The sequence below is a fragment of the Thermothelomyces thermophilus genome, chromosome 3, assembly GCF_000226095.1.
Source record: "Thermothelomyces thermophilus ATCC 42464 chromosome 3, complete sequence".
NCBI classification, from domain to species: domain Eukaryota; kingdom Fungi; phylum Ascomycota; class Sordariomycetes; order Sordariales; family Chaetomiaceae; genus Thermothelomyces; species Thermothelomyces thermophilus.
Genome location: NC_016474.1, coordinates 1,987,765 through 2,004,330, shown reverse-complemented (window position 1 = coordinate 2,004,330; position 16,566 = coordinate 1,987,765). Strand labels below are relative to the sequence as shown.

Genomic DNA, 16,566 nt, shown 5'->3' with positions numbered 1-16,566 from the left:
GCACCTTCTTGAGTGTATATCTTAATATTAGAGCACATCGCTATCGTATATATGTCCAGACCTTTGCGTCATTGGAGGATTGCGTTTGCGTCAAAAGCGGCGCACAATATCGAAACAACAGATACAAACTCCATCCGTCCAAGATTGGCATCCAACATTAGGTATCCATTTTGAAAACCCTCTCCCTCACCCACCCCCAACCCCAAAAACTCCTTCGTCTTTTTTTCGGGACCGGCCCGATTCGGGATCCTCCCATGCCCCCTTGTACAAACTCCTCGTCACAAACAAGAGCTCGTTCTGTAGAAATTGGAAAGGTGGGAGAACAGTAAGAATCTCACCACCCGTACCGCCCCGCCGCGTCCCTCTGGTTCGCCTTGGCCCGCGCGAAGCTCTCCTCGAGCGCCTCCCGGTTGCTCTGCGCCATGTTGACCACCTGCCGGAGGTTGTGCTTGCCGGGCGCGATGGACCGGACCGGATTGTACGCCAGCTGGGCGCCCGCGCCCGACTGCCGCAGCTCCTCGTTGTGCGCGTACTCGCGCTCCATGTCGAAGCTGATCACCTTTGCGTTGTTGTGGTGGTGGTTGTTGTTGTTGTTGGAGGAGGAGGAGAAGGAGGAGCGGCCAAAGAGCTCGCGCCGCGCTGCGGGGGATAGGCTGGAGGCTAGTGACGAGAGGGCGTCGTCCTGTGCTGGTTGCTGGGGCGGCGGTTGTCGTTGTCGTTGTTGTTGTTGTTGTTGGTAGTGGTGGTGTTGGTAGGTTGGGTAAGCGGCGGTTACGTCGCTTTCGGGATCTTCTTCACCTTCACCTCCGTTTTCGGCTGAGGTGAAGAGAGGTTCGTAAGTACCCGTGGAGTCGGTTGTGGTGGGCGCGGCAGACGCGGATTCGTCATCGTCGTCGCCTATTGAGAAGAGAGAGATCTTCTTCTTCTGTGGGGGCGCTGTGTTTGACGTTGCAGCTGGTGTACTCGTCGTAGGGCCGTTGGAAGGGGCTGCCGCTCCGCCTGGTGATGGGCTAGCTCCAGCAGCAGCCGCATCTTTCTTCTTGTTCTTGGCCGGCGCCTTCTTCCTGGCGACCGAGAGAGGCTTGAACATGAGCGGTTTGCCAACGAGCTTTACCTCCTCTTCTGGTTTTTGACCCTCGGGTATTGACGGGCCGGGCTGAGCTTTCGAATTCGTTGCAGGTACGTTTACGTTTACCCCAGAGGGCGCGGCCCCGTCTCCATCGAGCTCGACCGTTCCTTCTTCTTCACCGCCGCCCCTGACAAATGCTGGCTCGGCACCTGTCCGCAGATGCACACCGGGGGCGGGCGCTGAACCTGTTTTCTTCGGCGCAGCAGTTGCGCCGGTCTTCTTGGGAGGTGGGAGAAATGAGCCGAGGCTGCTGAATCTGCTGCCGCCGGTGACCTTTGCGCGCTTCGCTGGAGGCTGATCATCGTCGGCATCAGCGTCGGTGGCAGCGCCCGCAGCTGGCAAGTTGACGACAATCTTGCCGGTGCCAGACGAACGGTCGAGGAGTTTCTGGAAGGGTTTCTTCGTCGGGGGCGCAGCAAAGGTCGGAGTAGGTTTCTGCTGCACCGTCTCGGTCTCGGATTCCGAGTCGGAGTAGTCGACCAGGCCCATGATTGTAATCGTTCACAAGTAGTATTGAAAGGTGTCGTGATGAATTCAACCGGCTGTAGCAAGGAGCGAAATGAGATGCGTGCGGAAATGGGCAGGTGCTAAAGTCATGATAGAGAGCGCGATGCAGCAGGGATTCGCAGGTCAAGATACAGCTTGATGGGGCTTATCAATAGGAACGCCGCGTTCAGAGGGAAAAGTACTCCCCACGTACCGATGATGCTCATGCTGCAAAATGATATCCCTAGAATGGGGACATAAAGTAGTAACAAAATTCTTGAACACTAACGTTGTATACATGATAGTTTTGTATCGCATGGTTTCTAATGCTTTGTATCTCGTTTCGTTGACGTTCATAGTTTTTCCCAAGCACAGTACTCGGTTGATACTGTTGTACAATCTGGTTCCGCTTGCTCTTGCCCGGCTCTCTAATTTCAAACAACAGGAGTGGCGGGAATTCATCCCGAGACCCCACACCAGCGCCGCTTCCCTCTCGGTTGACCTGCACTTTCACACGAGACGGTAATCGTGGGGTTTGTTATGTTTAGTTCAACTTTGGGATGTCTTGCTGATTGATCAGCCCATCCACATCAGTTGACCACATGAAACAGAGCTCTCTACATCTTTGTCCGCGACCGTGACAGCGAGTTCAGCTTCGTTCAGCTTCGTTCCCTTGCCTTTGCGCCTTCAATCGGATGATCCCTGAGCTCAACATCGGCCGCAGATCGACTTCGCTAGTTCAGGCGGTTGCTGGCATTTTCAAGCTGCAGACAGAGCACTTTACTCACCCTTCCATTCCACAACAACCACCATTTGCAACGGCTACTAATTCTATCTGCGCGATATTGCGCTCCCGCTTGACAGGCGTAAGGGGGCAGCATGTCGGTGATCCAACTTGAGGAGTATGTACAGCGCCCTGTGCCCCTTTCTATGCGAAACTACGAAGTGCTGACCATCTCTAGCCTGGTCCTGTACCAACTGCGGACGAGCTATCTGAGTGATGTCGCCGACGGTGTCGGCGAACGTCTGTTCAACCTCAATGAGGGCTTTCTCAACTCGGCCCCGTTCAAGGCTGCCGGGTGGCGACCCAACCCGGGCCTCATCAAGCGGACTCATTCCCCACCTATCCCAACGGCAGTCGCCTCGGAGTACTTTCAGGCTCCCCGGCGCGCAGGGCTGACCCTCGAAGATGAAGGGGAAGAGGGCGGCATGTTCTCCGGTAGTGTGGCCGAGACCGTCGGTCCCGGCATGGCAACGAAGCGGCGCCGGCGCCGGGAACACATGGAGGAGGATGATAGCAGCGAGCTCAGCGACGAGAGCGATGAGGAGCCTGAACAGCGCGGCGCGCAGCAGATCAAGTTTGCCAAGATGCCCGTGAGGCATCGCGCCGGGTCCTCGCCGATTCAGTCATCCAACCTACGCCAAACGACCAGCGCGTCTTCACCCCGTCCGGCCGCTAGGAGAGGGTCGCAGTCGGCCCTCGAGGCCGTCAAGGAGAGAGCACGGCGCGATACCGTTACGAGCAGCGAGGTGTCGTCGGAAAATGAGTTTGACGCCTCGGCCTACCACAAGCACAGGGAGGCCGCGCGGGCCGCCGCCGCCCGTGCCGCAAAGCTAAGCGTCAAGTCGAACACGGAGCCTGCCGAGGTCGCGGAGCGCCGGAAGAGCGACCTTCTCGAAGAGGAAGATGACGATTCGGATGCGTCAGACATGTCGTCGGCGCTGATAGAAAGCATTGACTCGGCATCGATCCTGGATGCCGTCAAGAATCCATTAAACACGTCCCCAAGACACCAAGTGGTCGGCACACCGCCCCGGGAGTTCACACGAAGGTCTACGATACGAAAGTCGGCCATGCCTGCTCCTCTGCATATTCCCGTCGGAGAGCTGCCGCCGCCGCGGCCCATGAGCACCATCCGGCCGTTGAGCATGGTGCAACCCAAGAGCTTGCTCTCGGCCGCGCTGAAGGCAAAGAAGACGAAACCAGCACTCCCCTTCGACAGCTTTGCCTCGCTCTCGGGCCAGGGCGACCCGAATCCCATCATGCTCCGGATCTACGCGCCTTTCTCCAACGCGCCTTCGCGCCCCTTTGAAGTGCTGATCCGGCGAACCGTACATCAAGGGGAGGGCGGCGACAGGCCCGTCACGGTTGCCGACCTCATCGGCCTGAGCCTCTGGCGTTATAACGAGGAGAAGCGGGAACCGCCGCTCCCCAGCGATAAGCTGAATGTCAACTGGTGGACCCTACGCATGGTCGAGGAAGACGGCGAGATCGATGATGACTTCCCGCCCCTCGAACGCAAGAAGCCGCTCACGTCGTTTACCACAGCTAACAACAAGGCCAACCGGGCCCGCTCAAACTCGCGGGTCTACGACATCTTCGGGCTGGTGCCGGCCTCGCCTGAGGAGTTTGAGGAGAACAAGCGCAGCACGCCGCAGTTTGAGCAAGAGGAAGCCGGCGAGGAGGAGGAGGACAAGGATCTGACGCCCCGGAACACCCCAAGACCGGACGCTGGAATGCATCCACCTCCGGACCGGCCCCGAGAGAACCCGCTCCTCGACACGGCCTACCGCGCGAACACGACAATGTTTGCCGATGTTCCGCAGTCGACCCAGCCGACGAACGTGTCCTCGCGCGGGGAGAAGAGGCTGTTGCGGATCCACATCCATTCATCCGACGTTGCCCCGGGGCAGATGATCACGCTCGATGTGAGCACCGACACTTGGCTGGCCGAGGTTCTCGACATTGCCTGCCGGAAGCGGCAGCTGGACAAGGCCAACCACGTCTTGAAGCTTCCGAACTCCGGGACGGTCGTCCTACTCGACCGGACGGTCGCCTCACTGGGCAACGTCACCGACTTGGATCTCTACAGGCGCCGCTTCGCCACCGACGGCCCTCTGATGACCGGGTCCCTGAGCAGCTCTTCGCCCAGGCCGCACCTGTTCAGCGACAACTCCAGCTGGACCAAGGGCAAGAAGCCGAAGCTCATGGGGACGCACCCGCTGGCGAAGGAGGTAGCGAAGCAGGAAGAGCTCGGGGTGGCGACCAACTACAAAAAGTACACGGTCTGGCGGAAGCAGCCGATGCGGCTGCTGTCGGAAAAGTTATTCGCTATCGATGGCGAGTATGTGCACATCATGCCTGCATCGGGCGGCAAGCTGGCCGAGGGGGATGGCAAATCAACCACGGTCCACTTCAGCAACGTGGTGGGCTGCAAGGTTTCGCGTAAGCACCCGACAAACTTCAAGGTATGTGCAAACAGCAGCTCCCTCAGGACACCCTCGGCTGGTTGGCTCACAGGGAGGGGAACAACAGCTGGTGGTGTACAAATCGACCGAGAGCAAGAGATATGACTTCGTAACGAGCAGTGCCGAGTACGCAGCAGAGATCGTTGCCGAGCTCAAGAAGGGCATCTCACCGTACCGAGAGGTTTGAGGCTTCGCATAGCATCAGATGCGTCCCCTCTACGGACCATTCATTGTATTAAACCAACTATTTGCACCTGTCACTCTGGCTAGTCGAACTCTCCTTTCCCCAACACTCTTGACAACGCGGCCACCATGGTGCACCGGAAGACGAGTGGCGAGCAAACGAAGCAAGAAAAATTATTATTATGCCATATACATCGAGCGGGCTTGGTGATGACATCATGCCACAGCAGCCGGGATCCGCACAGTCACCACGGCCTGCGGCTCTCTCCAGTGGAGTGACATCCGATTGACCAAGGTGGCGAAAATGCTGTGTGTGGGTTCCAAAACGTGTTGCTTCCACTGTAAAAAGTGGAATTTCCATCAGACGACAGCAACACCAACTCCAGACTTGTCCCAACAGCAACCCACTGTGACAGGTATCTATTCTTTCTGTGACTCGATTCCAGGCAACGGGCTTCATAATTCGACTGGGCCTAGGCACGCCAGAAGCCCGTGTGTCTAGGAAAGGAGTAGCTTTTGTGGGGAGGGGGCGGGGGGGAGGAGGGACGGTCCGTAAGCGTGCGATTCCGCAGTTCACTACATCCACGGAAGCCATTACAAGTGGTACATACAGCATCCTGCCGCGGTTGGTCGTGGCTTACCATCTTCCAGGTCACCATGGGCTTTCCCCGGAAGGACCGGATAAATGAAGTTCTCCGCTCCGGGCCGGCGCGAATGTCCCGTTTTCCAAGTTCAGAGCCAACGGCTCCACGCAATGATGCCATCGAACGGCTGGGAACAAGGCTAGCCTGCCCGCATAACCAGCCGCAAGCAAGGTATTCGCGGGGTATCTCGATACGAAGTCAAGGCCTCCGACGCAACGCTGCTGCGAACTGTGACAGGCTGCGGCAGCACTAAAGACAGCCTCTCACTTGGACAAGCCCCCTCGGGTGACGTTGACCGGCCGGCCGCATATCCGATCGTGGCCGTTCTGGCTGAGCACTTGGGTGCGGAACAAGGGCAGGATGGGCGCCCTGCCATTTCTGGACTTACGTAGCCGTGTGCTGTGCGTCCTCCTAGAAGCGTGAGAGCGCGCTATATAAGCATCTTTCGCAGTCGCCCGGTCCCAGCCATCGACTTGTCTCCAGTTGCTGTATCTATCTGACCGAATACCCGTCTCTGGTCCGTCGAATCCAGCCTGTCTATCGTTACACCACCCGCCCAAGTAGTACACTCCACCGACCCTAATCCCATCGTCAACATGCGTTCCGCTGCTTTCTTCCTCGCCCTCGCCTCCCTGGCTCTGGTACGTTCGGACCCCCCCGGATATCCAAACCCGGTTCACGCCAGTTCGGGTTGATGCTAACCGCAACCCCCCTTTTTCCCCCTTATAGGCCCAGGATACCACTACCCTTACTGGTGTTGAGACCACCGTCACTGAGACCACCCTCACTGCCACCAGCACCTCTGGCGGGGCATCGGCATCGTCCCTCTCGAGCTCCATCAGCTCCGCCCTGAGCTCCATCAACTCGGAGGCGTCGTCCCGCGTCAGCTCGATCACGAGCGGCGCCGGCAGCGCCATCGAGTCCCTGTCGTCGGAGCTCGCTACCGCCACCGGGTCGGCGGCCTCGTCCCTCAGCTCCCGGATCGAGAGTCTCACCAGCTCCGTCGGCTCCGCCGTCAGCTCGGTCACCTCGAGCGCCGCCGCCGAGACCAGCTCGGTGACGACGACCAACGCCGGACCGATGCAGACCGCCGCCGTGGGCATGGGCGCCCTGTTTGGCGGCGCCGCCGTCCTGGCCAACCTGTGATTGTGCCATGCTGCTTCTTGTAGTAATAATGTCTACTACTATCGTGGTGTTGCCCCCTGGAGGGGAAGGGAGGGCGGAAGGGGGAAGTGTTGTAACAGGTGTATTCCTTTTTTTCTCTTCCCCCCCGAGACGATGGGTGTGCGGGTTGACACCATCACGCGGGAAACCCCAAGTTGAGCTCGGAATTCGGTTTAATATATGCACTGTTTCAAAATGGATTGTCCAACACATTCATGAGTGTCTTGTAGTAGTAAGTCGCCATGTCACTCGCGTGGGCGAACAGAAAGCCCGTCATCTCGAAACGGCTCGTTGACCTACCTGATCGTCGCCTCTTCCCAAACACGGCGGTAATCGGCTCCGCACAATACGGATGGTTGGCGGCCTCGTCAGCTCATCAGCTGCTGCCCACACCTTGGTCCAAGCAGCATCTGGATGACCTCGTTTCCTGCCATGTACTGGGTGCAAAGGGAGCACTGCCCGTGCTCGTCGCAGACTCCGCCCGCCAACGGACCAACTCCCCGGCCGTGATGACGACTGCTGACGTCGACGATGGCCGGATATGCCAACAACATTGGCCGGGCCCAATTCGACGGAGACCGAGATTGCGCGAAACGTTACCTTAGATAGATGTTATGGTTTTACCCTGACCGATTTCTATACCTCTCTACATCTTGACGAAACCTCGAGAGTACATTCAGATTTGTAAAAAAAAAAAAAAAAAAACCCCTCGGGCTCGGAGCTCTCGGAAACACTACGAATAATACACGCTTCTTTCGATAGCTGATGTCGGTGGGAATCTGCAGTCCCCTGGTTCCGAGACACAACGAGACGCTCGCGTCCACAAGGTTTGAGTATAGCAGTACTACATTACCCTATATAACTATATTCTCACACCAGTACAAAAAAGTTTGTAGCCGGATTCGGAAGAAAATGTACCGTACCGTACCATTTGACGCTTGAACGCCGTAAATTGTCCCCTCTAGCGATTATTCCAAAAGACACCTGTGTGACGCCCTCCATTGTTTTGCCCTTATCCGCTGTGCTGCTTCCGGGTATCATTCCATAATGCGTCGATCGCCTGAAACACCGCCGTCACGTTACGCATGATCCTGTCGTCCACCTGGCCGCCGAGCCGCTGCTGGACCTTGTCGGGATGCCAGCGCACCCGCTCCTCCTTGAGCCTGGCGGCGAACTCCCTCTCCCCGACCTCGTCGAGCCCGATGCCCTCGACGAAGAACTCCCGGACCGCCTCCCCGCGTATCTCCCCCCCTTCCTCGGCGGCGTCGGCGGCGTCGTCGTCGTCGGTGACGGCGACCGGCCAGCAGGGGATGGCGGGTCTCCTGGCCCCGGGGAACTGTTCTCCTCCTTCTCCTCCGCCGCCCCCTTCCTCCTCTTTCCCCTCCTTCCCCATCTCCCATTCCCTCCACCGCCGCAGGTACCTCTCCCACCGGCCGCGCCACCCCCTCCGGCGGCGGCGCTCCTCGCCGCGGCGGAGGCACCGCTCCATCTCGCGCTCGACCGCCCGCGCGGCCTCCTCCTCCTCCCTGGCGCGGCGGCGCTCGCGCTCGCGCCGCGCCCGCGCCTCGAGCAGGCCCTCGTGCGTCTTCTCCCACATCTTCCGCCGCACGTACGCCGCGTACTCGTCGTCCGTCATCCGCTCCAGCATGCCGCCTCCGGACCCGCCCCCGGACCCGGACCCGGGCGGCGGGCCGTAGATGTGGATCGGCTGGCCGTAGACCGCCTCCCAGTATGCGGCGCCCTCGTCGTCGGCCATGGCGTCGAAGAGGGACTCGCGGAAGGCCGTGTTGGGGGACAGGGGGGGGTCTTGGAACGGGTCGTCTTCTTCTTGTTCTCGCTCTGCGGAGCGGTGTTTGTGGCGGTGGTGCCGCCGGCGCCGGTGCTGGCGCCCGTGGTGGTGGTGGTGGTGGTGGTGTTGTTGTTGTTGTTCTCGTCTCTCTTCCCTCGTGTGGTTGTCATCCTCGTAGTCGTCGCCATGTGCCCTGCTGCGGTCGTCCCTGTCCTCGTGCCTGTCTCTTCTTTCTCTATCGCGAGCTCGAGACCGGGTTCGTGACCGGGGCCGGTGTCGGTGCCGATGATGATGGTGATGATGATCGCTGCGGTGGTGATGATCGCTGCGGTGGTGGTGGTGGTGGTGGTTGTCGTGGTCTTCGTCGGCGTCCTCATCGTCGTAGTCATCATCCTCCTCCTGCTGCTGCTCCTCGCGCCGTCGCGATCTGGACGCTTTGGACTTGAAACGGAGCTTTGTCGGCCTGGGCAAGTGCGCGCCGTCGTCCCGCAGCTCCGGTGGGCTGTTGCCTGTCTCGTCCACCTTTGCGCGGGACTCGTCCGGCAGAGGGGTAGAACCGGCGCGGGCCATGGTGCAATCGCGCTTGGCAACTTTTGGCGCGCCGTCCTCGGTCCTGGGCTCTGGCGGGTTGATCGAGGCGAGGATGCGCCTCCTCTTGGGTGAGCGAGGCGACTCCATCGCGGCCCAACTGGTAGGGAGGGCGTCGGGCGAGTGCTCCTAATGTTGTGCTACTTTAGTGCAGTGAATCGTACCCTCCGTAGTGTAGTGTACCCGAGTCGTGTAGAACTGGTTCCTGGCCCGAAGTTGATATGACGTCGTGGCTCTGCCTTCCGCGAACCAAACGATAAGAGTTCGCCGCAGGTTCCACCCCCCACCCACTCTCGTTAATGCAAATAATGGCAACCTTAAAGGCTGACCCACAAAAAAGCCTGCCCTCCGCTGGCCCTCATTGCTTCGATCAGTGCGGGGCCAAAGTTCTCTTGGTAATTTCGGTCTACCTTTGATGTTTTCTTTCCTTCTTCCTTTTGAAGCGACATCTCGGTGTTCGACTGCTTTTGTTTCATAGTCTATCCCTTCATCAACTGGAATTGTCTCTCGCCTCATTTTTGGTGGTGGGTTACGTTTGTTGGTTGGTAGGCAACATTCCATCGCCGCTACTTCCCCCCCCCCCCCCCCCCCCAACAACCTCTTCTTTTTCGCCCTTTTTTCCCCTCCTTCTTTACGCTCAGAACCCGCTTCACTGAGAATGCTTCTCAGCTTCAGCGCTTCTCAGATGGATACTCCGCTCAAACTATACATAGAGTCCATGAGTTGAGTAGGTGTTGTATGTACACAGTACATGCATACAGACATGGTTGCATATACCTCGGAACTCCGCTGAAGCTTGGCTTTTAACCAGACCCGACTGAGCGGATGATGCAACGTCGCTAGGTACGGGACGGGCGGACGGCCGCCGTGCCTCGGCCGCCGTGCCGAGACGGGCGCACAGATGGAGATGGCCCGCAAGACCCATCTCTTAGTGCTGCACGGGTGCTCTACAGTACGAGTACATCCACCCAGATACCTCCGCACGACTATGTACTGTAGTTACCGACTACGGAGTAGTGCAAACGGAATAGCGTTGGCGAAAGCCACAGAGTCATCGGCTCGGCACCGATCTACACTACACACACCGCTGCACTACACTACCCAAACAGTTTTGACGATTTCTTCACCGCTTCTTCTCATCCACTAACTACCTCACGCTAGCGTGATCCGTACGTACACGTTGATGCCTGGTCAGAAAAGTACATACTACACTGCTCCGGATTACCTTTTCTGTTCTAACCAGGGCGCACCGGAGCACCGCCGAAGATGACAAGCACTTGCTGGGGTCTTTTCTCCGAGCCTCGTGTACGCTAGGGTGCAAAGAATCCCGCAGAGGTTAGCGGACTTGGAAAGGAAGGCAGCGAACCAGCCGGATGTGTACATACACTAGGGAGTGATAGTACTGTATGGAGCACTCCACGTTTCCCTCCTTAGTAGAACAGCTGATTTGCCAGAAGGTAGAGCACGTTTTCCACAGAGCGAGTAGACTGAGTCTCGTTGAAACTAGTTATCCCGTAAAGTCTCGCGGTTCGCCAAGAGTTGTTTGCACACTATCCCCCCACCCCCCGGGGGGGATGTTGGCTCGTCGGTCCCGACGGTCCCTTTCATTCCTACGAATGGTCGGTATACGAGAAGGGGAATACAAGTCACTTTTGTTGTTGGCCTCCGAATGTCTTAGCTGACGCCACTCGTTGCGATGGAGAGAGAGAGAGAGGGAGGAAGGGAGGGGCGGGCAGAACGCCATGTCTCATCAAGAATAGGGACCGAGACTTGATGCTCTTTTGTTTTGTTTTGTTTTCTTTTTTTTTCCCAATCAGGCATTTAACAAGCGCACTCACTATCACATTAACGTAGGTTCTCTACAGGGTATTTTGCGGCTTCGCCAGATGAGGAAATTTTCTTTCGGTCAACAACAACACCGGAAAGAAACGTCACAAAAGTGCTCCCTCTGCTCTAAACTTTATAAGGCGCGGCAAAGCATATCCGCGCGCACACACACAGACCACAGACATACACACATACAGACCTCAGACTCCGTGCGACCCCCGTCTCTCGCTACAAGGGAGAAAAAAAAGAGCCCAGGGCAGGGAGATTGGCTAAGTGCGGCCCATGTACAGTACGTATGTGGAACAGTCCGGCATCGGCAAGCACTACCAGTTTCGGGAATGGCGAAGGGCTCACGGTCACAGGGGCCGGGTGATGGCAGTTGACCGGCCCCATTTCTGGATCATTGTCACGTTCGCTGTTTTCGTGTCCTTCCTATTCGGGGCCGTCCCTGCCTCAGTTAGGCAGCTCCCCTCCCCCTTCTCTCTCTCTCTCTCTCCCCCCCCTTTGCCAAGCAGCACGACCGAACACCCGATGTATGTTACACTTCAAGGCTGCACTAGGGTCCGGTGGTACATCTCCCGAGACAACCAGTCCTCGGCATCGGAATCTCTTCTCTTCCGCCTGACGACCATTGCGTGTGTATACGGATATGTATATATGTGCCAAACGCTTCAACAACATGGGCGCCACTATATATACTGCGCCACACAACGTTGCGCTTGGCGTGCTGTACAACCCGCCTGAGGTTTATTTCCATTTTTTTTCCGCCTTCATCCTCCTAATTTTTGTCCCCAGCTGAAATGCCCTCTTTAACCGGTCTTAGATGTCCAATGAGAGTGATGATGAGCGACAGTGGGTGTAAGTGAAGATGGTCTCTGACAATAATAATGAGAATGATGAGAATGATGATGACGATCGAGATGCGGGGTCGACGGCCGACGGCTTCGTGAGGGTAAATAGAAAAGAACGAAAACGAACTTTTTTGACCGGATCTGGAGTCAAGTGCTCGGCCCCGCTATTTGAAAAGAAAATGAAACTGAGGCCAGAAAGGAGAGAGGTAGAAGAAACAATTACCTAGTTAGCTGATGCCGCCCGATTAATGACTGACGAAATGAAAACAATTCCGTAATAACGTGACCGAACCCCCCATATCCCCATGCATTCTGTGCTCGTTCTTCAGCTGAGAAACAAAAACCGTTCAGAAAACCAATGGAATGTTGAGCAGAATCTTCCCATACTGTTTGAGCGGGAGAGCCGGGCATATTAGTAGGTGATAATCAAGGAGAGTTCAAACGTGCTAGGAATCCAACTGAGCAAATTGAGATGGAAAAAAAGAAAAAAAAAAATACTCGAGGCTCCATTGGACTCTTCCGCTCTTCTGTCCGTAAGAACCTTGGTCCGGTCGCCCGGGGAAATTCTGTACATGTTCTATTAACACCCGAACAGCAAATGGAGGTGGAAAAATGCCAAAGAGGAAAAGAGGAATGACGATAAATTGGACAGTGCGAAATAGAGTACATCCGACTCATATCCCAGTTGCCACTGTCAGGATCCGGTGCGGCCAGCAGGTGGACGTGTGGGTGGGATGATATTTCCGAACGCGACTCTCGTTGATGGTAGCTTCTTTTCCGCAGGAAGCCATGTCACCTGGCCCCGCCCTCTGTTTCCGGACGCGGCTCTACCGCCCACCCGGTCTCATAGGGGAGTCTCCTTGTCGTAACATACGGGCTGCCGGATCGCTGTGGCGGCATCGTCGACGGCGGGGGAGGAGCGGCGGTTAGGACGGGGGGCGGGGTTGTTGACGGTGTCCGGGACTGGTCGAATCGCAATGGGGGCAATCTTGCCGCACCCAGGGGCGGCGTGACGTGCGGTGATGGGGGCATGCCAAACGGCGACGGATGGCCCAGTGGTGCGGGGGCGGTAATGGGCGGGAGCGTTGTAGACGTCCCCACGAGGCTGTAGGAGCTCGTCGGTAGCTGCGGTTCCGAATCCGTCCTCCTCCGCCTCGCCGGCGGCTCGAGCGCCGCCGACGCGCCGCCGTACGAACTGGAGCGAGGGTGCGTATGAGCAAGCGGATGAGCGAGAGGCTGGTAGAACGAAGTTTGGTGGTGGTATCCAGCCTGGGAGTGATCTTGAGGAGGTGGTGGAGGCTGCTGCTGAGAATGTACCCTACTGCCCTCGGATGGGGGAGCGCCTCCCCCAGCCGTGGCCCTCGGAGCTGGGCTGGGCGGCTCTCGGCCTAGCCATTCCTTGCCGCCGGGCATTTGACTCAATATCTCTCGCAAGCGGTTCCGGCCGTTCCGGTAAAAGTCCAGGTCGGCTTCCAAATCCTGACAGCGCTTGGCCAACTCTTCGATCCTCCTCTGCAGTTCCCGGTTTTCGTTGTCCAGCTTATGTAACTCTTCCTGCTGCTCCCGTTCCCGCTCTTTCTTTCGCTGACGGAATCTTGCCGAGGCCCCAGCGTTGCGCTGTCGCTTTTGGTCTGCTTGCTTGGATCCCTGGTGCACATCAACCGGAACCACAATCTCCTCGCCATCTCTCGGCATAATGGTCAAGTGCGGTTGGCCATCGGTTATGGATATGTTCCTTGCCGCACTGATCGAGCTAAAAAGTCCAGGTCCCCATCTCCCCTCCCCCACGACTTCTGGCGCACCGAATGGTTGGGTGGTCTGAACCGGTGCCGGAAACGGAAGCCCGGTCAGGACAGGTCGCCCGCTATGCTCGCGCTTTAGGCTTCCTGGATGTGGCTGTTCGGCGGACGACATGGGAGGAAGTCCATAACTCAGGCTGGGGTACGAGACCGAACGAGAAAGGCCGGAGATTGGCCGGGTCGGTGCGGGAGCCACCGGTCCTGACCCTATGGGGGGAAGCCCGTGGCCATGTGCTTGTGGATCGTACCCCAAGACTGCGCCTCTTGGGATAGGGGATGGCATGCTCCCTGAGAGATGTTGAGCTTCCACCGTCCTCATTGCGGCCCGACTCAAGCTAGTTGTTCTCGGTGATTTTGGGGTCAGGATCCTCCTCGCAGCCATGGGGTATGGGTGAGCTGGCTGGGGCGATCCCTGGTCTGCCGGCACAGGCGGTCCCCCAGGCGAAGTGCTTGCGGGGACGCTCTGGCTTGTCGGGCGCGGAGTAGTCACACCGGGAGCCTGGTAAGCATAGGGGTGTACAGGAGATCCTTCAGTCCCGTATTGCCTCACCCCCATGCCCGGCTGCGGAGTTCCTCCCGTCATTGAAGGATGTGTAAGAGCCGCGGACGGCTCCTGCGGACCGGCGCGCTCAAGGATGCCGCGCGTGCCCGGAGCCCTGTTTTCGCCCTCGGCTTGGGTTTGTGGGAAGCCACTGGAATCCCGCGGCGGCTGTGCTCTCGCGTCATGTTCGTGGGTATGATGGCCTCGCTGGATAGATGGGGAGGATGTGGTATTCGCCGGCCTAGTTGTTGCGGACCGCGGGGAATGGCGGGAGGCACGGTGAGACGCAGAGCTCCCCTGGGACATCGCGGCCTTTTCCCTTTCTCTCTTCTGGTCTTGGTGTCGCTGGCATTGACTTCGACAGGACCTTTCGATCACTGACTCACCGGTTGGTTCTTTCTCGGAACCAACACCTGCTGTCCGGTTCGAAAGGATCCGCTCGCCTCGACTGCAGTCAACTGTCGACGACAACTGTGGGGAAATGGCGTTCATCCAGCTCTATGCTGGTTCCGGAGCCCACCGAGAAACTGAGTGGACCGCCACGTTGGCAGGTTGGCTCCGGAACGTCGACGTGATTGTTATTGCTTGCAATGGCGGATGGACGCCCCAAGACCGGATGGAGCCAGTGGCGCTCGCCTCTATTATTGTATGGAATCCGTGGCCCGCAAAGTGCTCGGAACACGGGCTACAGCCACTTCGACGATCGGGGGAGGCGGAGTGATAGCTGCGTGAGACTGCTGCGGGGTGGTAAGGAGGTGCTCAGAGACATGCAAACGATACGTGCATGGAAGGACGGTGGGATATATGCTGGGCTTGCGTTGGGTCGGGCGTGCCACACTGGCACTAATGAAGCCACGCCGCGAGCTAGTGGGACAAAGGAGAAGCAGCAATAGGTGACTCGGAGCTGAGCATAACAGATAGAAGCAGCAGAGCGGCAGCGAGCGATCGACACCAGAGTCGTTGTTGCAGTGGGCCGAAAACTAAGGGGTTGCGGCCAAGGACAGCCAGTGGTGGCCCTCGAGTCAAGGCTTGCACAGTTACTGGTCCGCGGCGTCGGAGTACGCTAAGGGGCTTCTCGACGTTTAAATGGTCACCGAGCATCAACGGCCGGGGGCACTCGCTCTTGGGGTAATTCCACTTGGGTAGCACACCTTCGTAGGCAGCGAAGAGGACTGATATGGATGTTGGTTGTGGTTAATGTCGAGAATTTCCGGGGAGTCAAGAGACCTGTCTGCTTCGGATGAGGTGTCGAGATAGCCCGCGGTCGGTGATAGTGTCTCAGTATCGGGTGCCTGTACCGCTCCTCGAAGCTGGTGGTCCCTATTCCTCGGAAAGGAAAGGAAGTGGGATGAAGAGGCGCCGCCCGGTTGTAAGGGGTACGGGTACTTCTCGGGGTTGGGCAATATGGCACATAATATCAAAGATCCAAGACCCTTTAAAAAGCCGAGGATCTCATCATGTCTCTGATCCTGGTCCTTTGCGCCGCCGCTTCCGTGGACATCTTGTCTGTCTGTACATGGAGCTAGCCAGAGATGATAGCCATGTTGGGGCGTCCGCCAGGGGGGGGGGGGGGGTGAGAATGGCTAAGCCATCAGTTGGAGACCGGGGTACATACAGGGATCAAGCAAGCAGGGGGTGTGTGCTTGTGTGCTGTCCCACCAAGACGTCAACGGGGCTTCGGGTGATGCTCTTGTGCTTTTCTTCTGAAGAATGGTTGGTTCAGGTGAATCGGCACCTCTTAACTTTTCTTCAGTTAAGAATAACGGGAGTGGCAACGGTTTTGATGATGGCCAGCTGTTCCCGCCGGCAGGGCGCGAGGAGCGGCTGACTACTCCGTACTCCCGCCCCGGAAAAGAAGGCCATGAGTCTGACCGCCGCGATGCCCCGAGACCCCTACAGCACACTACTGCAATGCACGCCCGGCTCCGACTGAACGGACATGTGGCCCGCTTCTCGCCGCGAATCCTTCCAACTAGCGCGGAAAGATGTAACTAGCATCCAGTCAAGTTTGAGGCTTGTCTGGCAGGCTTGGCATGGTTCCGAATGGCGACCCTCAACTAGACACTAACGTACTGTCTAGTGTTGTTTCTTTGCATGTCATATGTACTCGGTAGCTCTCATGACAAACCGCCGCGGCCCAGGAGGGCGGGTTGTGCCGCAGCAGGCGGCATCTCGTCAGAGGAGGCGTGTGTAGCCCTAAGTCAAGGGAAGACAGCCGCATCACTTGAGGGATCGACCAAGCGGCGCGTTCTTATCGATCTTTGCTTCATCCAGAATATATGCATGGTGTATATTTCCGCACACACACATGTGAAA

The 16,566-nt window shown here is 57.7% G+C and overlaps 5 protein-coding genes across 5 annotated transcripts; 2 read left to right on the top strand and 3 right to left on the bottom strand.

Annotated features, from left to right (window-relative positions):
- Positions 1–4: 4 nt before the first annotated feature.
- MYCTH_2304258 (uncharacterized protein) lies at positions 5–1,727 on the bottom strand. The gene has a single exon (XM_003662924.1). It carries the CDS (start codon positions 1,616–1,618, stop codon positions 335–337), a length of 1,284 nt encoding a protein of 427 aa, XP_003662972.1. The 5' UTR covers positions 1,619–1,727; the 3' UTR covers positions 5–334.
- Positions 1,728–2,107: 380 nt separating this feature from the next.
- MYCTH_2304257 (uncharacterized protein) lies at positions 2,108–5,039 on the top strand. Its single transcript, XM_003662923.1, has 2 exons — positions 2,108–2,517; positions 2,578–5,039. Exons 1-2 carry the CDS (start codon positions 2,495–2,497, stop codon positions 4,967–4,969), a joined length of 2,415 nt encoding a protein of 804 aa, XP_003662971.1. The 5' UTR covers positions 2,108–2,494; the 3' UTR covers positions 4,970–5,039.
- Positions 5,040–5,949: 910 nt separating this feature from the next.
- Positions 5,950–7,119, top strand: MYCTH_2304256 (uncharacterized protein). The gene is made up of 2 exons (XM_003662922.1): positions 5,950–6,332; positions 6,421–7,119. Exons 1-2 carry the CDS (start codon positions 6,288–6,290, stop codon positions 6,835–6,837), a joined length of 462 nt encoding a protein of 153 aa, XP_003662970.1. The 5' UTR covers positions 5,950–6,287; the 3' UTR covers positions 6,838–7,119.
- Positions 7,120–7,566: 447 nt separating this feature from the next.
- On the bottom strand, positions 7,567–9,487 carry MYCTH_2304255 (uncharacterized protein). Its single transcript, XM_003662921.1, has one exon. It carries the CDS (start codon positions 9,320–9,322, stop codon positions 7,868–7,870), a length of 1,455 nt encoding a protein of 484 aa, XP_003662969.1. The 5' UTR covers positions 9,323–9,487; the 3' UTR covers positions 7,567–7,867.
- Positions 9,488–12,702: 3,215 nt separating this feature from the next.
- On the bottom strand, positions 12,703–15,378 carry MYCTH_49142 (uncharacterized protein; the record flags this gene model as incomplete). Its single annotated transcript, XM_003662920.1, has 2 exons — positions 12,703–14,721; positions 15,292–15,378. Coding segments are annotated over 2 exons (2,106 nt in total), but the record flags the coding sequence as incomplete, so codon positions are not given.
- Between the last annotated feature and the right edge of the window lie 1,188 nt (positions 15,379–16,566).